Source organism: Salmo salar, chromosome ssa14 (genome assembly GCF_905237065.1).
Source record: "Salmo salar chromosome ssa14, Ssal_v3.1, whole genome shotgun sequence".
Classification (NCBI taxonomy): domain Eukaryota; kingdom Metazoa; phylum Chordata; class Actinopteri; order Salmoniformes; family Salmonidae; genus Salmo; species Salmo salar.
The window spans coordinates 42,495,875-42,520,174 of record NC_059455.1 but is presented as its reverse complement, the minus strand read 5'-3'; the positions used below and the strand labels follow the sequence as shown (position 1 = coordinate 42,520,174).

The 24,300-nt window shown below is 41.7% G+C and overlaps 2 protein-coding genes across 5 annotated transcripts; both read right to left on the bottom strand.

The window, feature by feature from the left end:
* Positions 1 to 8,608: 8,608 nt before the first annotated feature.
* On the bottom strand, positions 8,609 to 18,334 carry LOC106569570 (NACHT, LRR and PYD domains-containing protein 3). Its single transcript, XM_045693676.1, has 11 exons — positions 18,123 to 18,334; positions 16,961 to 17,689; positions 16,023 to 16,103; positions 14,336 to 14,503; positions 13,129 to 13,185; positions 12,781 to 12,873; positions 12,357 to 12,431; positions 12,005 to 12,148; positions 11,484 to 11,639; positions 11,299 to 11,388; positions 8,609 to 8,964 (listed from the first exon to the last, which is right to left on the bottom strand). The coding sequence occupies exons 1-11, from the start codon at positions 18,332 to 18,334 to the stop codon at positions 8,655 to 8,657; spliced, it is 2,115 nt and encodes a 704-aa protein (XP_045549632.1). The 3' UTR covers positions 8,609 to 8,654.
* Positions 18,333 to 22,077, bottom strand: LOC123723855 (uncharacterized). 4 transcript variants are annotated; one of them, XM_045694429.1, is made up of 5 exons: positions 21,999 to 22,077; positions 21,530 to 21,606; positions 19,065 to 19,313; positions 18,796 to 18,825; positions 18,333 to 18,675 (listed from the first exon to the last, which is right to left on the bottom strand). In XM_045694429.1, exons 2-5 carry the CDS (start codon positions 21,546 to 21,548, stop codon positions 18,353 to 18,355), a joined length of 621 nt encoding a protein of 206 aa, XP_045550385.1. In that variant the 5' UTR covers positions 21,549 to 21,606; positions 21,999 to 22,077; the 3' UTR covers positions 18,333 to 18,352. The 4 variants fall into 4 exon arrangements, with proteins under 4 accessions (XP_045550385.1, XP_045550383.1, XP_045550384.1 ...); XM_045694427.1 differs by lacking the exon at positions 21,999 to 22,077 and adding an exon at positions 21,838 to 21,954; XM_045694428.1 differs by lacking the exon at positions 21,999 to 22,077 and adding an exon at positions 21,838 to 21,933 and having other exon boundaries at positions 21,530 to 21,609.
* Between the last annotated feature and the right edge of the window lie 2,223 nt (positions 22,078 to 24,300).

Sequence of the window (24,300 nt, the reverse complement as noted above, 5' to 3'; positions counted from 1 at the left end):
GACTAAGGTTCAGGGTAGAGTACCTGGTGGTAGCCAGCTAGAACAGTGACTAAGGTTCAGGGTAGAGTACCGGGTAGAGTACTGTCTTTGCCTTCTAGATGGTAACAGGATGAACAGGCTGTGGCTCGGTTGCTAGAGGTCCTTGATGATCTTCTCTTGGCCTTCATGTGACACCGGGTGCTATAGATGTCATGGAGAGCAGGCAGTGTGTCCCTTGGTGATGTGTTCGGCTGATCGCACCACCCTCTGGAGAGCCTTGCTGTTGTGAACGGTGCAATTGCCATACCAGGCGGTGATACAGCCCGACAGGATGCTCTCAACGTTTCATCTGTCGAAGTTCATACAGGTCTTAGGAGCAAAGCCTAATTTCTTCAGGCTCCTGAAGTTGAAGAGGCACCATTGCACCATGCTGTCTGTGTGAAGGGCCCATTTCAGGTTGTCAGTGATTTGCATGCCGAGGGACATTCATCTTTTGAACCTCTCCACTGCAGCCCCGTCGATGTGGATGGGGGCGTGTTCTCTCTACTTTCTCCTTTAGTCCACAATCTTCCTTTTGTTGACGTTGAGCGAGAGATTATTTTCCTGGTACCTCTCCCCGCAAGTGCTCTCACATCCCCCCTGTAGGTTGTCTCGTTGTTGGTAATCAGGCCTACCACTGTTGTGTCATCAGCAAACTTTCTGATTGAGTTGGATACGTGCATGGACAGCAGTCATGGGTGAACAGGGAGTACAGGAGGGGGCTGAGAATGTATCCCTGTGTTGGCCCGTGTTGAGGATAAGCGTGGCGGAGGTGTTGTTGCCTACTTCACCACGTGTGGTCGGCCCGTCAGGAAGTCCATGACCCAGTTGCACAAAGAGAGGTTAAGATCCAGGGCCCTGAGCTTAGTGATGAGCTTGGAGGGCACTGTGGTGTTAAAGGCCGAGCTGTAGTCGATGAACAGCATTCTTACAGAGAAGGGTGCAATTGCAGCCAGCAATTCGGGGCATTCCTGCATGTGGGAATTCCTGCATCTGCAGGAACCCCTCTTTATACTTATATTGATTCATGTTTAAGCTAGGACAGGCAGAAGACAGGGACGTTCCAGTACGTGGCATTAATGCGCAATAACGTTGGATGCCAGCTGCCAATAAACCCCACACAAGCCGGGGCGGGGGCGACAATGGTAGATAGCTAGCCATACAATGGTAGACAGTGTCCTTCGCCCCCGCTTATCTGGCACTGTTTTCCCGCAGTTCTGTTAACAACGGCGAGGGCAGGTGTTCGGGAGGCGGGAGCGAAGGACACTGTGTGCTAGCTTAACCAGCTAGTCGTAAGGAGGATTCTGGTACACAGCAGGCGGGAGCGAAGGACACTGTGCTAGCTTAACCAGCTAAGGAGGATTCTGGTACACAGCAGGCGGGAGGCTAGGGCAACACTGTGTTCTAGCTAGCTAATATGCATCATATGCATCATACGGGCCAGATTTATGTATTTTGAAAGTTACATATCTTGATAACTTGATTGCTGACATGCAAAACATTGTTGGACTATATCAACAATGGACTAATGAAACAAATACAAACACTTTAAACAAAAATATTGCTGTCAGACTGCAGTATAACTGTAGGACACTGCAGTATAACTGCAGTATGCTGTAAACACTGCGTCCAAAATAAGTTTTTTTTTTTTAACTGCAGTACAATGCAGTCTTTTCTGATATTACTGCTTCCAAAAAACACTTTCAAAACTGCTATCTTTTTTTGTAAGGGAAAAGATGGTATTTGGGTGGAGCTTTTCTTTAACTACATTTACATTTAAGTCATTTAGCAGACGCTCTTATCCAGAGCGACTTACAAATTGGTGGATTCACCTTATGATATCCAGTGGAACAACCACTTTACAATAGTGCATCTAAATATTTTAAGGGGGGGGGGTTAGAAGGATTACTTTATCCTATCCTAGGTATTCCTTAAAGAGGTGGGGTTTCAGGTGTCTCCGGAAGGTGGTGATTGACTCCGCTGTCCTGGCGTCGTGAGGGAGCTTGTTCCACCATTGGGGTGCCAGAGCAGCGAACAGTTTTTACTGGGCTGAGCGGGAACTGTGCTTCCGCAGAGGTAGGGAGGCGAGCAGGCCAGAGGTGGATGAACGCAGTGCCCTTGTTTGGATGTAGGGCCTGATCAGAGCCTGAAGGTACGGAGGTGCCGTTCCCCTCACAGCTCCGTAGGCAAGCACCATGGTCTTGTAGCGGATGCAAGCTTCAACAGGAAGCCAGTGGAGAGAGCGGAGGAGCGGGGTGACGTGAGAGAACTTGGGAAGGTTGAACACCAGACGGGCTGCGGCGTTCTGGATGAGTTGTAGGGGTTTAATGGCACAGGCAGGGAGCCCAGCCAACAGCGAGTTGCAGTAATCCAGACGGGAGATGACAAGTGACTGGATTAGGACCTGCGCCGCTTCCTGTGTGAGGCAGGGTCGTACTCTGCGAATGTTGTAGAGCATGAACCTACAGGATCGGGTCACCACCTTGATGTTAAGATAGAACGACAGAGTGTTGTCCAGGGTCACTCCAAGGTTCTTAGCACTCTGGGAGGAGGACACAATGGAGTTGTCAACCGTGATGGCGAGATCATGGAATGGGCAGTCCTTCCCCGGGAGGAAGAGCAGCTCCGTCTTGCCGAGGTTCAGCTTGAGGTGGTGATCCGTCATCCACACTGATATGTCTGCCAGACATGCAGAGATGCGATTCACCACCTGGTTATCAGAAGGGGGAAAGGAGAAGATTAATTGTATGTCGTCTGCATAGCAATGATAGGAGAGACCATGTGAGGATATGACAGAGCCAAGTGACTTGGTGTATAGCGAGAATAGGAGAGGGCCTAGAACAGAGCCCTGGGGGACACCAGTGGTGAGAGCACGTGGTGCGGAGACAGATTCTCGCCACGCCACCTGGTAGGAGCGACCTGTCAGGTAGGACGCAATCCAAGCGTGGGCCGCGCCGGAGATGCCCAACTCGGAGAGGGTGGAGAGGAGGATCTGATGGTTCACCGTATCAAAGGCAGCAGATAGGTCTAGGAGGATGAGAGCAGAGGAGAGAGAGTTAGCTTTAGCAGTGCGGAGAGCGTCCGTGACACAGAGAAGAGCAGTCTCAGTTGAATGACCAGCCTTGAAACCTGACTGATTTGGATCGAGAAGGTCATTCTGAGAGAGATAGCAGGAGAGCTGGCCAAGGACGGCACGTTCAAGAGTTTTGGAGAGAAAAGAAAGAAGGGATACTGGTCTGTAGTTGTTGACTTCGGAGGGATCGAGTGTAGGTTTTTTCAGAAGGGGTGCAACTCTCGCTCTCTTGAAGACGGAAGGGACGTAGCCAGCGGTCAAGGATGAGTTGATGAGCGAGGTGAGGTAAGGGAGAAGGTCTCCGGAAATGGTCTGGAGAAGAGAGGAGGGGATAGGGTCAAGCGGGCAGGTTGTTGGGCGGCCGGCCATCACAAGACGCGAGATTTCATCTGGAGAGAGAGGGGAGAAAGAGGTCAAAGCACAGGGTAGGGCAGTGTGAGCAGGACCAGCGGTGTCGTTTGACTTAGCAAACGAGGATCGGATGTCGTCGACCTTCTTTTCAAAATGGTTGACAAAGTCATCCGCAGAGGGGGAGGGGGAGGAGGATTCAGGAGGGAGGAGAAGGTGGCAAAGAGCTTCCTAGGGTTAGAGGCAGATGCTTGGAATTTAGAGTGGTAGAAAGTGGCTTTAGCAGCAGAGACAGAAGAGGAAAATGTAGAGAGGAGGGAGTGAAAGGACGCCAGGTCCGCAGGGAGGTGAGTTTTCCTCCATTTCCGCTCGGCTGCCCGGAGCCCTGTTCTGTGAGCTCGCAATGAGTCGTCGAGCCACGGAGCAGGAGGGGAGGACCGAGGATAGGGGACATAGAGAATCAAAGGATGCAGAAAGGGAGGAGAGGAGGGTTGAGGAGGCAGAATCAGGGGATCGGTTGGAGAAGGTTTGAGCAGAGGGAAGAGATGATAGGATGGAAGAGGAGAGAGTAGCGGGAGAGAGAGAGCGAAGGTTGGGACGGCACAATACCATCCGAGTAGGGGCAGAGTGAGAAGTGTTGGATGAGAGCGAGAGGGAAAAGGATACAAGGTAGTGGTCGGAGACTTGGAGGGGAGTTGCAATGAGATTAGTGGACGAACAGCATCTAGTAAAGATGAGGTCAAGTGTATTGCCTGCCTTGTGAGTAGGGGGGGGAGGTGAGAGGGTGAGGTCAAAAGAGGAGAGGAGTGGAAAGAAGGAGGCAGAGAGGAATGAGTCAAAGGTAGACGTGGGGAGGTTAAAGTCACCCAGAACTGTGAGAGGTGAGCCATCCTCAGGAAAGGAACTTATCAAGACGTCAAGCTCATTGATGAACTCTCCAAGGGAACCTGGAGGGCGATAAATGTTAAGGATGTTAAACTTGAAAGGGCTGGTAACTGTGACAGCATGGAATTCAAATGAGGAGATAGACAGATGGGTCAGGGGAGGAACTAGCCTCTCAAATCACTTCATGATGACAGAAGTGAGTGCTATGGGGTGATAGTCATTTAGTTCAGTTACCTTTGCTTTCTTGGGTACAGGAACAATGGTAGACATCTTGAAGCAAGTGGGGCAACAGACTGGGATAGGGAGAGATTGAATATGTCCGTAAATTCTCCAGCCAGCTGGTCTGCACATGCTCTGAGGTCACAGTTTGGGATGCCATCTGAGCCTGAGCGAGGGGGGGAGGAGAGAAATGCAACCACTCACAGACATGACCGCAAAGACTTACCATCAAGTGGACCAAAATGTAAGTTTACAATGGTGTTTTAAAAAAAGGGAGCAAAATAAGCATACTTTTTGGGTCTGACGGGGCAAGAGGCATACATAAGTTACATTCTTCAAGCATTGATGGACACACATCACCAATCTCAAGGCCTACCCCCACCAAAAAAACCAAAAAACACCCCTCCAACTAGTAAGTCAGAGGTGTAATGTGGTGAGGTTGGACCCAGGTGCAAAGAAGAGACCAGATGAGGAATCAGTGGTTATGGATGAACATAATACTTTACTGAGAAACGGTAGCCGAAGGATCACGAAAACTCTCTCAGGAAACAAACGCACACGGTAAACAATTCATAATGAGTAATAGGACACACCTGAATGTCATTAATGTCTCCAGGATGGTCTCTGGCGCCCTCTGGTGACAGGTGGAACCATGACAAGAGGGAAGTCAAATGCATATTTATTTTGTTTTAATAAGAATGCCATCAGAAGGTGGACTGTTCAAAGTAAGACCGGTATGGAGCCTAAGTTTCATAAAACAGTATGGAGTTCCCACGTGTACTCAATGTAATGTCTTATTTATAAGATGGGGGAACCACCATCTTCCAGTTCTGGATTACTAGCATCTAGCTAAAAGAGTGGTATAAAGATGGTTGCCTATGGGTAGTACTCCAAAAATGGCTGTAAGGGAAGACAGATCTCTGACAGTGCTATATCAGAGAAACATTTAAATGTTATTTCCAACCTGACAGTTTATGACAGTCCCAAAACATATGAAACAGTGTTGCTGATTCCGTTTTACATCGAACACAAGTAGGATCAAAATCTGAGAATATTCTTCCAAGTTTGGCCCCGGACTAGTGGATACACTGAACCAACTTGAATTGGATGAGGCTGTGTCTAGTGCTAAAAGAGGAAGATGGTATCCTGTGTAGCACAGATTCCCATAGAGTCTTTAAAGGCAACAAAGATGGGTTCTGTAAGTCATTAATGATTGCATATGTGTCTGAAATTGTACCCGTAGGAAGCTTGATTAACTCTCCATAGCTATACTTGCGGGCCTAATGGGTAATTCAGATGTGTTAGCTAACGAAGTATTTTCATCCACAAAATATTCATGACAGATTCACAAGACTATAGCATTGGAATGGTGTGATGCTGCCAGGGGCGTAACCAACATAAAGACCAAATAAAATAAAAAATAATTAACTAGGCAAGTCAGTTAAGAACAAATTCTTATTTACAATGACAGCCTACCTCGGACGACACTGGGCTAATTGTGCGCCGCCCTATCACGGCCAGATGTGATGCACCCTGGATTCAAACTGCACTCTTGCACTGAGATGCAGTGTCTTAGACCACTGCACCACTCGGGAGCCCAAAGGAGGAGAAGAGAGAATTGACTCATCTCCTGTGGCCTACATTTAATAATAACACTACGTGCCATTTAGCAGACACTTTTATCCAAAGCAACTTCCAGTCACGCATACATTTCATTTCCGGGTGGTCATGGGAATCAAACCCACTGTCCTAGCACTGCAAGCTCCATGCTCTATGAGCGGAAACCCAGGGAATATGAGAGGTTCAGAGAAATGCTGCTTGTCTCCTGCACTTAAACTCACAGAATCAGAATCACAATCACCTTTATTCACCAAGTACATTTACAGTACATGTACCAGGGATTTGACCTGGTGAAATGGTGCTGCCAATGCCTTTCAATAAACAGACAGAATGTAGAAATAAGAATTTACACAAACAGTATATACAACATCTATAGTATGAACAATTACATGTAATAAAGTATTTAATTAAAGAATAATAATATCAAGAATAAACATAACTATGGTGGTAATAAATTAATGGGGGTAAAATATATTACAATGAAGGAAGTAATGCAGTGGCAAAGTTCAAATTGGCATGTACAGTGGGGGAAAAAAGTATTTGATCCCCTGCTGATTTTGTACGTTTGCCCACTTACAAAGAAATGATCAGTCTATAATTTTAATAGTAGGTTTATTTGAACAGTGAGAAACAGAATAACAACAAAACAATCCAGAGAAACGTGTGTGAAAATGTTATAAAATGATTTGGATTTTAATGAGGGAAATAAGTATTTGACCCCTCTGCAAAACATGACTTAGTACTTGGTGGCAAAACCCTTGTTGGCAATCACAGAGGTCAGATGTTTCTTGTAGTTGGCCACCAGGTTTGCACACATCTCAGGAGGGATTTTGTCCCACTCCTCTTTGCAGATCTTCTCCAAGTCATTAAGGTTTCGAGGCTGACGTTTGGCAACTCGAACCTTCAGCTCCCTCCACAGATTTTCTATGGGATTAAGGTCTGGAGACTGGCTAGGCCACTCCAGGACCTTAATGTGCTTCTTCTTGAGCCACTCCTTTGTTGCCTTGGCCGTGTGTTTTGGGTCATTGTCATGCTGGAATACCCATCCACGACCCATTTTCAATGCCCTGGCTGAGGGAAGGATGTTCTCACCCAAGATTTGACGGTACATGGCCCAGTCCATCATCCCTTTGATGCGGTGAAGTTGTCCTGTCCCCTTAGTAGAAAAACACCCCCAAAGCATAATGTTTCCACCTCCATGTTTGACGGTGGAGATGGTGTTCTTGGGGTCATAGGCAGCATTCCTCCTCCTCCAAACACGGCGAGTTGATGCCAAAGAGCTCCATTTTGGTCTCATCTGACCACAACACTTTCACCAGTTGTCCTCTGAATTATTCAGATGTTCATTGGCAAACTTCAGACGGGCATGTATATGTATTCTTGAGCAGGGGGACCTTGCGGGCGCTGCAGGATTTCAGTCCTTCACGGCGTAGTGTGTTACCAATTGTGTTCTTGGTGACTATGGTTCCAGCTGCCTTGAGATCATTGACAAGATCCTCCCGAGTAGTTCTGGGCTGATTCCTCACCGTTCTCATGATCATTGCAACCCCACGAGGTGAGATCTTGCATGGAGCCCCAGGCCGAGGGATATTGACAGTTATTTTGTGTTTCTTCCATTTGCGAATAATCGCACCAACTGTTGTCACCTTCTCACCAAGCTGCTTGGCGATGGTCTTGTAGCCCATTCCAGCCTTGTGTAGGTCTACAATCTTGTCCCTGACATCCTTGGAGAGCTTTTTGGTCTTGGCCATGGTGGAGAGTTTGGAATCTGATTGACTGATTGCTTCTGTGGACAGGTGTCTTTTTTACAGGTAACAAGCTGCGGTTAGGAGCACTCCGTTTAAGAGTGTGCTCCTAATCTCAGCTCGTTACCTGTATAAAAGACACCTGGGAGCCAGATATCTTTCTGATTGAGAGGGGGTCAAATACTTATTTCCCTCATTAAAATGCAAATCAATTTATAAAATTTTTGACATGCGTTTTTCTGGATTTTTTTGTTGTTATTCTGTCTCTCACTGTTCAAATAAACCTACCATTAAAATTATAGACTGATCCTTTCTTTATCAGTGGGCAAACGTACAAAATCAGCAGGGGATCAAATACTTTTCCCCCCCACTGTATAGTGGTGCATATATACAGAGATACACAGAAATGTACATATAATATTTAACAATACAGCATATTACATTGTTAATGGTGTGAACCATTCCCATAAAGACTCCAATGCAGGTAAGATACGTTCAGTTCATTTGGCTTAATCTTGTAGTCTTTCTAAAGTCTAAAGTTAAATTTTGAAATTACCTCCCCAAAAACATTTCCAGTATGTATAGTTAGTATCAGTCCAAATCTAAGTGGTATCAGGATCAAAGGTATGTATCTTCACTCTTGTCTTTGTCCTCAGTCTCTTGTATGCTATGTTTCTCACCATCTCTGTTGTCTTTGTCCTCTTGTTATATTTCTTATACCATCTCTGTCGTCTTCATCATGGTCACTATCCAACAACACAACAGCCTTTACACTTTATATCATCTCTAGGCCTATCGTTTTCGTTCCCATTCCAAGTGCCATCGTCTTCGTTCGCATTCCACATGTTATAAATTTTGATTTCGTTCTCATTCCGCATGTCATCAATATTGATTTTGTTCCCATTCCATGTGTCATCAATATCGCTTTCCTTCCCATGCCTTAACACAATCTCTATGAATGATTCTCCATGTAGATTGAGTAAAACGTTGTCATTACAACTGAGCCTCTTGTCCTTCTCCTCAGAGCACTGGTCAGCAAGCTTCCTGCATCTCCTCCTGCAGAGGTAAGGGATGATTAACACCTGAAGAGATCTAGTGGCACACCGTATTATTAACTTCAGTTGATTAATTGGTTTATTTTAGCCTCAGATATCTGATATGTAACAGATAATCAACGAGGGGCTATGCGTTCTATGGAAAATAAGGAACGACGTGGAAGGTGTGTTACACGACGCGCTAGCGAAGTGGACTGACCTTCCACGCAGTGTTGCCAACTTCTCAGTAAGGAAAGTAGCTATTGGCTGTCCTAAAAGTCGCTAGAAGTTGCTAAATGATGTCATCACCTAATTTGCCTAATTGGCCATGTGCATGTAATTGTGATGGACGCTGTAGGAGAAAGGAATAAAGTCGTGGGAGAGACAAAAGGTGAGTAAAAAACACCCTAAATATGTTTAGAACTACAAATGAACTTTCTTCTGTCGATTCTTGTTTTTTTTTATGTCACAATTTCAACCCTCCTTTATCGGGGATTGGGACCGGCAAAAGTGACCCAAAAGAGACACTCTGGCAGAGATACTTTTTTTTTAATTTTTTAGTTTAGTTTTCTTAATTTGGTTTTTAACCTTACGGTCCACTCAGGAGCATAGAACAAGTCACAGAAAAACATGAACATTTTTAACCATAACATTTTTTACATTTTTTTGTATATAATCTACATTAACAATCTAAATGGACCAATAAGAGACAATAGAAAAAACTGTCAATGGCAATATATATATATTTTTTTAATGTAAACCAGGACGAGATCAGCCAGCGGTGGCTTCCCGCATGCCGGATTAATTTGCAGTCTGGAAGCAGAGGGGTGAACATCTGCCGCTCTGACTGCAGCGCGACGACTGGGCCGTCTGTGAGTGCTTTGGGACGGGGTGGGGCCCACGTCAGCACCCGCTGCTCGTTGAGAAGAGTAAGAACGATACGTGCTTTCACGTCAGAGTCTCCAAAAACACCAGCAAAAGTCGCTAGATTTGTCGCAAGACCCTTTTTTGTAAATGTGTCGCTAGAGGGGTCTGAATACTCGCGAAATATACACTAAATTGGCAACGCTGCTTCCACGGAGTTGTATTACTTTCTAGAGCCCCGATTTGATTATCCCTTTTATACCATGGCTATAATTTAACACATTTGCCGCTAGACATTTGTTCATTTGCTGGTAAAAATGTGTTCATCATCCACTGAAGTACAGTAGCTTGCAAGTTTACTAGATAGCTAAAGTAGCTGCCGTGGTAACCAAACAAACAGACTTGCTAGTTTAGCTAACCAAATCATCAGTCCTAGCTTGCCATTATGAAAATCAAATTCAACAATGCCAATAATGTTCCCAATTCGACTTTTGCTATCAAAAGCTGCTCAAACATAGATCATGTAAGAATGAACTATAGCCATTGAATTCTACCGTGCATTACAGGGAATTATCCAATGGGTGTGTCTAATACTGAATGCTGATTGGTCAAATCCGCATTCAATCTATACCTTTAAAATGCCTATTTACTCTTTTCCATCTGACTGCGCAATCCACTGTCTCATCAGCCCAGACAGGGAAATTATAAACTTGATCTCCACTATAAAAATTATATGCAGCTAGTTTGCTGTCTTTCCAGCTTCAGTTTGAAGTGATTGTGTTAGCTGTGTTGTTGGCTAGCTCCTCTGAACAACAATGTCCTGACAAGAAAGCATATGTTCTATGCCAGGCAAAATCACATATCATTAGCTCATTATTAGGGATGTATACACAATACATGTCACTAGAAAACAACTCAAATAAACTGAAATACAGCTAATTTGCTGTTATTCTGGCTGCACTGTTCGACGTGACTGTAAATTAGCTGTAGCTGGCTAGCTAGCAAGCAAGGGATAATAACGTGGCCAGCCAGTATGGCAATGGAAAATTTATAACAAACGACTATGTTGCGTCCATAGATACAGAACAAAAAGACTTAACGACTGGGTTGCTTCTCTAGCAACCAAATGAACGACCAGGCGGCTTGGGTAGCAACCCTAGATTTGACTCAGGACTAAATCTTGTGGAATGATGAAATAGTATGAATGAATTTATCAAAATAATGTTTTTAATGAAAATATGTAAATTATTATTTGGTAACCCATTGTAAAAAAGTGATAATGCCCGAGAATCCGGTGTTTGAAGGATATATATTGCACAGTTTGCCGGCCCTCAACAAAACAACACCCATGCCAATATATCCTCCAAACACCGGCTTCTTGGGCAATATCATTTAAATAATGCACGCCCTAGAATGCCCTTCAAGCCAATCAGAAACAAGTATTCATCAATGCCATGGTATAAAATATAATATACATTAAGTAAATGCATACCCCAAGAGAAGTAACTGGCAATCTGGGTGCCTCTTTGATTCACGTAAGCATTGTATTCCTTCCTCCAATAAGAAACCGTTTACTTGAAGGCTGAGAGAAAGAGAATAGAGGAGTCATGAGTGGAACAGTAACACTGAAACAAATTTAAGAACACAGACACTGATAGTATAGTAGGTTGGACTCACATTATGTCCTTCAGGTTGGAACAGGCCTGGCTGAGACTGATTACACTGGCAGCACACCTTTCTGTGAAGCTGCTCACATACAGATATATTCCCTCCAGAGAGGTTTGAGAGTGTAGCAGCGAGATCAGTCCTTCAACATGCTCATCCCACTCTGGACTGGTAGAGGTCATTCATATGACACAAACATAGACACAGACACCAATTAAATCTTTGACATATTTTTGTTGGTGTGCAGCTATGTAATAGTATGGGCCGGGATTCAATCCGAGGCATGTTATAGAGCAGAGCACTAAACAGCATCGTTTTCAAAGCAATTTCGCTACCATTGGCAGAGACTGCATTCATAATAAACACTGCAGATGTTGGCTCAAGTGTAAATGACCTTTAAAAGGCTCATTGTCAGCTGTCCAGTGTGCTTCTCTATAACTGTGTGTGTGTGTGTGTGTGTGTGTGTGTGTGTGTGTGCATGCTGCGCGTGTGCATGTCGTGTTGAGATTTAAATTGAAGACAGTAGTCTTTACTTATGCTTCAGAGTTTGAAGTAACTGAAAGATGCATCTCCAGTCAACTACATCATCGCCGTATAGGGACAATTCAATGCTGCAGTGTGCTAACTGTAGACCTCCACGCTCTACGCCGCATCTGAGAGGCCCTTTTATGTGTAACCTGTACACATGAATGTATACCAATGAATGTTTATTCACTGTCTGGCTACAGTATGTTGAGCAAAGTTAATCACTATATGGCAGCAAGTCACAAATTATATGAAATTCAATTAAACATAAAAAAATTCACCAGTGAGAGTTTCAAGGTTCAATTTGAGATTTTCAAAATAAGGAATATTTAGAAAGTATAATTTATTAGTCTCCCTTACGTTAACCTACACTTGTCTGTAGGGTAGATGAATGCGTGTTGATTATCCTCGTCAGCCACACGCCACACTCTCAACCTGTCATCAGGAGAAAAAAAACGTCTTTCACTGTACTACTCCAAACCTTGTATGAGGAAGATAAACTGTAGTTAATTTGTGTTATAATATTACCTACTTAGTGATGTCAAAGATAAACTAGAGTGCAACAAGTACAATAATATTTCTAAACTACAGCTATAGGATCAAAATGTGTTAGCTCACTGAGTTTAAACCTAGGCATTAGCATGAGAAGTCTTCAGGTCTCAGAAAGGGTTACCCATCACTTGAGTGTGCTTCAACGAATCATCTCCATAACACGTACAATCAATTAAGATATCCGCTGTAAAATGTGTGATTTGCGGTATTAGAGATGTGAAATTATACTTACTTCACTCCAGTCAAACTGTAGCCAGATGTTCTGATGGAGTCACAGATCATTTTCATCTCTGCCACTTTTAACCAAAGAACAATTTGGGGAGCTCTTCACAAACAAGAGATTTTTTAAATTATTGCATGAACAATTTAATTAAATTTAAGATGCGTACTGTAAAACACCAGATACATAACAGAAAATGATTTTCACAAACAAAACCTCTTCATCCACTCGAGGCAGTTATTCAATTATGAACTTTTCAGAAGTCATCTTTACAACTGTTAGTCAAATTCAATCAAATACACATTTCTACATTCATTTCAACTGAAAACCAAAATACAATGAATATTAAAATATACTCACCTCACACCATCTTTCTGTAGCTGGACACTCAAAGCAACATTCCCACAACAATGAAGCCTGAGGAAACAGTGGTAAGTCATATTCTTGAGGATTTAATATACAGTATTATTGTGGAAATTAAATATTGTTACATTTTGGTAACACTTCCCATAAATAATCTCCATGAATATCCTCATAATGCATTAAGCACATTTATAATGCCTTATGATCAATGCATAAAGCATTGTGATGCATGACATACAGTTGTTGCTAATAACTGCTTACAAACATCTACAGTAGGACTACATTTCCATGACATGTTAGTCATTTAGCAGAAGCCCTTATCCAGAGACACTGACAGCTAGTACATTCGCACTAGTTGCGACAACCACATATCACATGTCAGAGTAGGTAAGTGCAAGTGCAAGTTTTTCCATAGGTTTACAGATGCTTTCATAAGAATGACCACGTTCATATAGCATTATGATCAAGGCTATATAATGTCTTATGAAGCAAAGTGTTATAATGCCCTATAGGAAAAGCTCAACAGGAAAGGAAATATTGCATTATACAGTACATGCTCATTCAGGGGTGGGCTATATTGTCAACAGATCTTCAGTTTCTGGGTAATTTCTCGCATGGAATAGCCTTCATTTCTCAGAACAAGAATAGACTGACAGAGTTTCAGAAGAAAGTTCTTTGTTTTGAGCCATTCTGAGCCTGTAATCGAACCCACAAATGCTGATGCTCCAGATACTCATCTAGTCTAAAGGCCAGTTTTTTTTGCTTCTTTAATCAGAACAACCGTTTTCAGCTGTGCTAACATGATTGCAAAAAGGTTTTCTAATGATCAATTAGCCTTGTAAAATGGTCAACTTGGATTAGCTAACACAACATGCCATTGGAACACAGGAGTGATGGTTGCTGATAATGGGCCTCTGTACGCCTATGTAGATATTCCATAAAAAAATCTGCCGTTTCCAGCTACAATAGTAATTTACAACATTAACAATGTCTACACTGTATTTCTGATCAATTTTATGTTATTTTAATGGACAAAAAATTAGCTTTTCTTTCAAAAACAAGGACATTTCTAAGTGACCCCAAACTTTTGAACAGTAGCTTGAGGCATTCTGCTGCCTGCTGTTTTCAAAGACAATCAATTCAGTTAAATATTGTATGATATTTAATCAGTTGATTTGGAGCTAAAATAAAAGTTTAGACTTACTTTATCAGATCCAAGACTCCATGTGCCTTACTGATGAGGAACATTAATTTGTCTGTTGTATTGCTGGTGATGGACTTCACTCCAATGTCAACGTTTCTGGGTTTGTGTTTAGTGAGAGCAACAAGCAAGTCCTGTACTTTCTCATCAGAGAAGTTGTTCTTACGCAGACTGAAAAATATGGACAAATTGGAGTTAGGCACAGAAAACACCCTTTTAAAAGAGAGCAACATAAACAGTCCCTCTAAAAACATCCAGAGAGTAACATGAACATTCCCTCTAAAAACATCCAGAGAGTAACAGAAACATTCCTTCTAAAAACATCCAGAGAGTAACATGAACATTCCCTCTAAAAACATCCAGAGAGTAACAGAAACATTCCTTCTAAAAACATCCAGAGAGTAACAGAAACATTCCTTATAAAAACATCCAGAGAGTAACAGAAACATTCCTTCTAAAAACATCCAGAGAGTAACAGAAACATTCCTTCTAAAAACATCCAGAGAGTAACAGAAACATTCCTTCTAAAAACATCCAGAGAGTAACAGAAACATTCCTTCTAAAAACATCCAGAGAGTAACAGAAACATTCCTTATAAAAACATCCAGAGAGTAACAGAAACATTCCTTCTAAAAACATCCAGAGAGTAACAGAAACATTCCTTATAAAAACATCCAGAGAGTAACATTCCTTATAAAAACATCCAGAGAGTAACAGAAACATTCCTTCTAAAAACATCCAGAGTAACAGAAACATTCCTTCTAAAAACATCCAGAGAGTAACAGAAACATTCCTTCTAAAAACATCCAGAGTAACAGAAACGTTCCTTCTAAAAACATCCAGAGAGTAACAGAAACATTTCTTCTAAAAACATCCAGAGAGTAACAGAAACGTTCCTTCTAAAAACATCCAGAGAGTAACAGAAACATTCCTTCTAAAAACATCCAGAGAGTAACAGAAACATTCCTTCTAAAAACATCCAGAGAGTAACAGAAACATTCCTTCTAAAAACATCCAGAGAGTAACAGAAACATTCCTTCTAAAAACATCCAGAGAGTAACAGAAACGTTCCTTCTAAAAACATCCAGAGAGTAACAGAAACATTCCTTATAAAAACATCCAGAGAGTAACAGAAACATTCCTTCTAAAAACATCCAGAGAGTAACAGAAACATTCCTTCTAAAAACATCCAGAGAGTAACAGAAACATTCCTTCTAAAAACATCCAGAGAGTAACAGAAACATTCCTTATAAAAACATCCAGAGAGTAACAGAAACATTCCTTCTAAAAACATCCAGAGAGTAACAGAAACATTCCTTCTAAAAACATCCAGAGAGTAACAGAAACATTCCTTCTAAAAACATCCAGAGAGTAACAGGAACATTCCTTCTAAATGCAATATTTGTTTATCCAACAAATATATGAATCTGGTTATCAAACTTAATGAAGGATGTTCTTTGTTGAAGGTTTGTGTGAACCAGCACTAATAACAGACAAGTGGGGTTTGAATAATGTTATTTCAAAGTAGTAGACTGATGGTAGAAACGTTATTGAGAAATGATCATTCATATAATTGGTATAAATTGAGTTGACGTTCTTGATGTTGATGTAGAGATGCAGTAAATTAAACTAAAAAACTGTTTATGGTGAATAAGGTATGATATAACAGTAAAGATCATGTGATTCTTACTCCAGCTCCAAACTCTTTCCCTCTCCCAGTGCTGTCAACAGATCATCTAAATCGTAATTGGCTAGGCCGTCCACCTGCAACCTACAAAAACAATTAAGAAAAACAAGTCCCAAATACAATTAAGTGACAAAAATTACAGAAATAATTCATTCAAGAGTTAACATTGTAAAAAAAAATATATAACTCCAATTCCATTTCAAGTATCAATGTGTATCCACTTTCCCGTAGCCCAGACAGGCATTCATAAACTTAATCTCCCCCAGAAAAAGTTTCTAGACATCATTTCCACATGCTTGTTGCCTAGTATTTGATTTGGTACAGCTGGGGTTAATAACATAAGTCTCGCTGTGTGCCTGACCAACATGTTGCATTTATTCTTTACCTCCCCGTACAATACATATGAGACTGACAGCTTCTCGGAGCCAGGTGAATTCATTTATCTGAATCATTTTAATGGATAAATCCAAATAAATGGCAATACTGAAACGAAGGTGAAACAAATTAAAATGCACATAGTTTGTTGTCATTTCAGCTGCTTGATGTGATTGTGTGTATGCTAGCTAGCTACATTTGCCTAGCGATCTTCCGTTACTATATTATTAATCGGCTGGTTTTTGCCTATTTATAAAATATTTATTAAATAATGATTTATTGAAGTTCTTGTCTCATCGTCATTGAACCTGTGCTAGCTAGCTGCCATAGATTTTGGCTTTGACCTCGGCCGAAGAACATCCCTTAGGTGGTGAGTTATCAGATGATAATTCCCGGGTTGTAATGGCTTTTTATTTAAATATCCATAATGGAAATGATCTCCCTTGGCTCCAGTGATGATGTTGCAGGAGAAACTGAGCATAATTCAGTCTACATTATTTATTCAAAATCAAAAACATTGGTAAAAATAGGCTATCTACATTAAAGGGACAAGCAACAATACTCACACAAGAGCTTTACATTTCTGCAACGCTGGCAGAAGGATTTTCATGTTCTCTGCAGTTAAATTGCACCCACTCAGTTCAAGACATTCGATGGACTTGCAATGCTGAAGACAATACATCAACACCCAACAGTCTGTTTTCTTCAGGGGACTTCCTGACATATTAATGTCTGTGTATGTTTTCATGGCTTCTTTAACAAAATCATCTGCATGGAGCTCATATAGACAATGAAATGTGAAAAGCTGCATTGTACATCTAACAATTTGATCCTCCTTTCCTTTTTCAATGACTTCCAGAATAAAATGTTTGAGCTGGGTCCAGATTCCTTGAGAACAAGAGATATATTTTTCCTCCAGTCGTTTTGCAACTTCCTTGTTTGCGATGCCAAAGAGAAATTGAACTATGGGTAGGAGGTGACTGTTTTCTTTTCCACGTCGAACCTTAGAAAGTAGCTCTCTAACTTTCCCCTGAGCTTCCTCATCACCCAGTAACATGTATGAGAGGGCTGTGAAAAACTCCTGGAAGCTGAGGTGCATGAAGCTGTACATAGTGGTCTGACTTACTCTCTTCTTTTGGAGAAGCTTACACAAGAAGGGGACTTTGGAAGGATCTGACACTGTCTGTGAGACACTATGATGGTCAAATAAGACTTGCTGCTCTTCCGTCCCCTTTTCTGCCAGCTTGCCTAGTCCTTGGAGTATGGTAAGATCTGACTGACCCAAATCAGTGGTGCTTCAACAGCGTGGCAACAAATTCAACAAAGATGGAGGTGGTGGTCTCCAGTGATTGTATCATCTCTGTGCCTTCATAAAACTGCTCCCTATAAACTGTGCAAATGATCCAGCAGATGACTGGAATGAAACATGCGGTGAAAAGTGTTTCATTTTTTCTCACAGAGTCATAGGCTTGCTGTGAGTGTTGCTCCTTCTTGAAGAATCTCTGGAAGTATTCCTCCACACCCTCTTTAGAAAAGCCCAATATCTCAGCACATCTCACTGGATTTTTGACCACTCCATTCAGTTTGTCCAACCCTGTGGACCTGGTGGTAACAAGCAGGAATGACTCGGGTAAGATCTGTTTCTGTATCAGGCCACTCAGTGTCACTTCTGGGGAGCAATGTGTCCATGGGTCCCTGGGAAGGGAGTCTTTAGGTACATCAAGTGATCATTTGAGCTCATCAAAGCCGTCTACCAGGAAGAGAACCCTCTCAGGAGACTGGCAGAGGACCTGCTTGATCATTGATGATGAACTCTGATTGTAGTTAAGCAGATCCATCAGACTTTTTCTCCCGGTGGCCTGGTTCAGTTCTTTGCACCTCAGGTGAAAAACAAAGTCAAATCGGTCTTTGTAAAGTCTTCCAAACGCCCAGTCAGACATGATCTTCTGAGTGGTAAATTACTTGCCAGTTCCAGAGTGGCCCTGCAGTATCACTGTTCTCTGAATGTCTCCGTGCTCATCTGGATCAAACAGCCTCTCCACTTTGGTACTCTTGTAGGTCTCACTGTCCCTCTGGTCCATGAGTAGATAAAAGTTCTGTCCTCTGGAGCGGATCTCCTCCTCTCTCTCTCTCTGCAGACGGTGTTTCTGGATGATCAGGGGCTCAGTGTAGCGATCATCTAACTTCACATGTTCTCCAGGGAGAGAGTTGTACTCCTGCACTGTGGCATATTCACCTCTGATGAATTCCTTGTACTTTAGGCTTGTTGTGCTTTTGTTCTCTACACATTGATACAATACAGAAAGTCACTTCATTTTTTCTGTTGAAAACAATGTTTAAATCATATTAATTGAATCATATTCATTTTAACATTTAAAAAGGTGAAAAAGACATGGCTTACCTCGTTGATCTCCTTGTTTGATGTGGAATTCTATATAAATGATACAAATGATGAACAAATACCACACATTAAAGTCTTATTACAGTACAAGTTTTCACACAAGAAATTGTTATGGCAGACTCTGACTACATCCTAATAATCCATTGAAAATGTTAACACACAACAGTCAATTTTCAAATACACAACAGTCCGTTTGGGCAGGGCACTGTTTCACCTTTACTGTACAACTTGGCTCTCAAGATTACATGTCTGTGTACATCTTCACTCACCCAAGTCCTGGACCAGATTAGGTTCATTCTCCCTCAGCATGGAGAGAAAGGCAGATTTCACTTTGTTTCCACCAGAGTGGAGGGCTTTAAAGAGCTCCCTCATTTTGTCCTCGTCAGTTCTGGCAGCGCTGATGTTAGAGTACACCTCTTCATGGATCATGCCTTCAGCGAGCAGCTTATCAGCTATAGGCATCACCGTGGAGACCCTCTGAATGAGCTGGGACCTGTGTTCATCCACCAACTCAGCATCTATGGAGGGCACAGGTTAAACTTCATTATTATCAAGAATATACAGATTATTCACCCTTTTAACTGGCACAGCAAGAAGAAAAAAGAGATCTGGATTTTCTTTCTGCAAAATATGTGTATTTAGTCTCAGTAAATTAATATTTGTTAGCATTACTTAAACTTTGATAGATAATGCATTGGAAGCATCTCAAACACGATGCATCTCAACCAGCCGGTTGAGTTGCCCAATTAGAGTATACACATTTTGGATTGGAATTAGCGTAGACGTTTTTAATCAAAAAAATGACTTTGTCTTCTTCATTTACTGTACCTTTAATGGAAGATAGGATACATGAGGATGGATATAAAATGTGATACATTTGTGTGTCAAAATGTGAATATTCAAATGCATGTAAATTAATGCATTTGCAGTTTATATGCTTAGAATACGAGTACAATTACATGTACTGAATGATATTGTGAAACACATTGAAGATAACAGGCTGGCAGTAACTAATTATATGGATTTGAAATTATTTTTGTATTTGCACAGACAAAAAAATCTCAGAACAATATTTCTCCATAGTCCATTATCACTAGCTTTGACCTAATAGCATTCCTTTAATGGGCAACTCAACTGCCTGGTAGAGCATATTTTTCAAGAGTTCCTAAAACAACATATTAGTAGTTTAATCATTCATTTTTGAGGTCAACAACATTTTACGAACTTGCAATTTCCCATTTTATACACAATTAGTTGCATTTTGGGGGGGTAAATGAGGTTCGGTTTGGCTCATGTTCACTTACTGGATTTGAACCATCTTTGAATGTGTGTTTAAAAAAATATGGGAGTCCGATAATGAAAACAATATGACCATTTTACTAAATGGCATTGGTTGAGACGATAAAATATGCCAAATAAAATGTATATGTTTAATTTCATTTGAAATTGGTTTAGAATAACCACCGGGTCGAACTGCCTGTTAAAAAGGTTATAAATGGCACATGTCATTTTGGTTGATTATCATCTTGATTACATGAGTAGGTTACATGCATGTTCTGTGAATTGCAAAAAAAAAACGATTAGGGAAGACTGCAGCATCAGAATTCTGCTCAGTTCAATAGCTGACCACAAGATGGTACTGTAGGCCACTACTTTGACATGTCACAGTCAGGAGACACAATAAACACAATCAAGTGGTACGGTATAATAAACAACAGACTACACAGACTACACGAGTTTTGCTGCTAGTCATTGGTAGAGTGTGGTATTTGAGGGTTGTGGCGTGGGTGGTAGTTGTGGATCGGGGTTGGACTTAGTCTGCTGGCAGGGCCAACCCCCCAAGGTTGTGCTGGCCCTCCTGCTGGTGGGGGCAGCTTCTGGTAGTGAACCAAGGTTTAGATGGACCCAGGACGTCACTGAGGACTATGTCAGGACCTATTTACGACGTTCTCAGGACTTTTATTTTACTAGTCCTTAAGTCATCACGTGATTGTCCCAAGGGAACATTCTCTCTGGGACCTTTGTGTAATTCCTGGTTTCAGGACCTTCTTGGGTCCAGGTGACCATGACACAATGTCCCAACCATGACACAACATTCCAAGAACGTCCTAAAATCTTCCCAGAGGACGTCCCAGGGACAAACGGGGAACTAGACAAAATCTCCAGGGGACCATGACACAATGTCCCAAGAATGTTCAGGGGACCATGACACAACAATCCAAAAAAGTCCAAAAAACATCCCCGGGACAAACCGTGAACTAGACAAAACCTCCAAGGTCCATGACACAACGTCCCAAGAACGTCCTAAAAACTTCCTTGGACGTCCCAGGGACCAAACTGAAACAAGAAATAACCTCTGGAGGACCATGATACAACATCCCCAAAAAGTTTTAAAAACATTTTCATGGACGTCCCCGGAACAATCTGGGAACTAGACAAAATCTCCAAGGGACCATGACACAACGTCCCAAGAACATCCTAAAAACATTCTCGGGGACGTCCCCGGGACCAACCGGGAACTAGACAAATCTTCTAGGGTACCATGACACAACGTCCTGACGACTTTAGGAGACCCTCTTGTGATGTCCCCGGGACATCCTAATGACTCATTATTGTTTGCAGGGAATCTTAAAGCTCTCTTCCCGAAATTACATATAACCTCAGGATTGACTGGAGCTATAGTAGTATATTAGTATAGTTCAGTATAGTCTCACCATATCCAAGTCTAACTTACTGTGTTCAGACGACTCCATTATGCTCTCAGGAAAGGTCACACCTCAGCACTAAGTCATCTGTCTCGTCACTGGTTGTCTACTAGGGAAACAATCATTAAGGATATGCAATTCTATGCCCATGTATACCCATACATGTATGCCCATCAATAGATCAAATCAAATGTATTTATAAAGCCCTCTTTACATCAGCTGATGTCACAAAGTGCTGTACAAACCCAGCCTAAAACCCCAAACAACAAGAAATGCAGGTGTAGAAGCATGGTGGCTAGGAAAAACTCCCTAGAAAGGCCAGAACCTAAGAAGATACCTAGAGAGGAACCAGGCTATGAGGGGTAGCCAGTCCTCTTCTGGCTGTGCCGGGTGGAGATTATAACAGAACATGGCCAAGGTGTTCAAATGTTCATAGATGACCAACAGGGTCAAATAATAATAATCACAGTGGTTGTCGAGGGTGCAACAGGTCAGCACCTCACTAGTAAATGTCAGTTGGCTTTTCATAGCCGATCATTCAGAGTATCTCTACCGCTCTTGCTGTCTCTAGACAGTTGAAAACAGCAGGTCTGGGACAGGTAGCACGTCCAGTGAACAGGTCAGGGTTCCATAGCCACAGGCAGAACAGTTGAAACTGGAGTAGCAGCACAACCAGGTGGATTGGGGACAGCAAGGAGTCATCAGGCCAGGCAGTCCTGGGGCATGGTCCTAGGGCTCAGGTCCTCCGAGAGAGAGAGAGAGAGAGAGAGAAAGAAAGAAAGAATTAGAGAGAGCATACTTAAATTCACACAGGACCCCGGATAAGACAGGAGAAATACTCCAGATATAACAGACTGACCCTAGCCCCCCGACACAAACTATTCTAGCATAAATACTGGAGGCTGAGACAGGAGGTGTCAGGAGACACTGTGGCCCTGTCCGACGATACCCCGTATATTAGATAAAACGTGTATTTGGAGTATAGGAGTATTTGACAGTTAAGAAATACAAAAGGAGGACCATGGTACTTTTAATAAAATTAAAATGCCTTCATTTGTCACGTTCGTTAGAAAAATGATCGGACCAAGGCGCAGCGTGAGTAGCGTTCCACATAATTTATTATAAAGTGAAACGTAATGCAAATGCAAAACAAATAAAGAATAGACGAACCGTGACTATAATACAACTATACATAAACAATATCTCATAACCCCCCAGTGAAACACAAGCTACTTAAGTATGATCCCCAATTAGAGACAACGATTAGAACCCCACATAGAAAATAACAACTAGAAAAAAAACTGTCACACCCTGACCTACTCTACCATAGAAAATAAAAGCTTTCTATGGTCAGGACGTGACATCATTGGTATGGAATGTTCAATGGAGAAAAAAATCCATGCAAGCAGTTTTAAATGTTTGTTCCATTTAACATGCTGTAACAACAAAAGCATTTTAATTATATGAAGTATGTTTTTTAGATGACCAATTAACCAAAGAGCACCCTCTATTTACAAAGATCTACTGTATCATAGCAGCACTTCCTTTCCTTCTTCTTTTCAACAAGATATTAAAACTAGTTCACTTACTTCAGGTTGAAATGTCTGTTTTTCTTCGACTCTCTGTGGCCCACAAATGCTCAATGCCAGTCCAGTTTCTTTTGTCCCAGTTCTCTACAGGAGGCACACCTTAAGGGTTGGGCTTATTTTACTTTTCCATATCGGAAGAATCACACATTCCGTTTGCAATTCTATCATGTCCTAACCTGTTTCCAATTCATTTTAACTGTAGTAATTAAAGAAAAACTATACTAAAAACTAAACATGCTCTAAAATGTACTCCAAGCTCGCTTTTCCATGTGTTTGTGAAAGCAATGATGGAGTGGGATGCATTTTAACATGTTACAATTTGATTACAATTCAAATACATCACAATAAAATGTGTTAGTGTGTAATTATTGTACATCCAACACATTTTTAAACATGTACATTTCTAGTAGGCTACTCACCCCTCATAAACAAAGTAATGTAGTTTTCTGATCTTTATAAATGTAGTGTTTTGTGTGCAAGTGAATTATTGACAGGCAGGGAGTGGTCTACCTTTACAGGCAACATTCCTGTTTAACTTGTTCAGTAAAGTTGTGGAAAAGGGGTTAGGAGATTTCAGTCACAGACAGACTGATTAGACACAATGAAAACCTGTCCATAATGTGAAAATAAAAGGACCGTCTGCCTCATTTGATAATAAAGTTAAGTTCACAACATTTTGTAATGGTGTAAAACTGTTGGTGCTGACATCTTCAGGACAGGAATACCGGTTTACTTAACGGAGGAATAAACACACATGTTCATCATTGGTGTTTTAACCAGAACGGGGGAAAATGCACTTTATTTATTTTCGCACATGCGCAGTCATACATCTCTCATAGGGCATGACTGTACCAGTGTAAGAACACAACTCAACAACATATTAGTCCACATGCCAACAAAAACCATATTGGGATTGGTAAACATTGATCAGTCAATTTCTTATAAGACAGAGAGACTAGTGTTACAGTAGACAGTGTTTATTATTATGTTCTCTAGCCAATACTACTGTATATGCAATACATTCACTGGTAGTTATATGTAGCCTACTAATATAATTGTCTACTTTCCAAAGACAACAACAAAATAAAGAGATGAAACACATTCAAATGGCTGAAATGAAATGGTAATATGAATATAAGTGTAATGAACACAATGGGAGACAGACAGCTGGTTTCAAGGGCAGGGCGCAGCAAGTGTTTATTTGTAAAGGA

Excerpts from the sequence above, each read along its gene's own strand:
- LOC106569570 (XM_045693676.1), bottom strand. The coding sequence starts at position 18,334 with ATGTCTGACTGGGCGTTTGGAAGACTTTACAAAGACCGATTTGACTTT. Across the intron at positions 12,874-13,128 it reads CTACAGAAAGATGGTGTGAG|AGCTCCCCAAATTGTTCTTT; the intron begins GTGAGTATATTT and ends TTGTTTGTGAAG. Across the intron at positions 8,965-11,298 it reads TGCCAGTTACTTCTCTTGGG|GAGGAGATGCAGGAAGCTTG; the intron begins GTATGCATTTAC and ends TTACCTCTGCAG.
- LOC123723855 (XM_045694429.1), bottom strand. Across the intron at positions 18,826-19,064 it reads TAATCTGGTCCAGGACTTGG|AATTCCACATCAAACAAGGA; the intron begins GTGAGTGAAGAT and ends TCATTTATATAG. Across the intron at positions 18,676-18,795 it reads CAAACAAGGAGATCAACGAG|AGAACAAAAGCACAACAAGC; the intron begins GTAAGCCATGTC and ends ATCAATGTGTAG.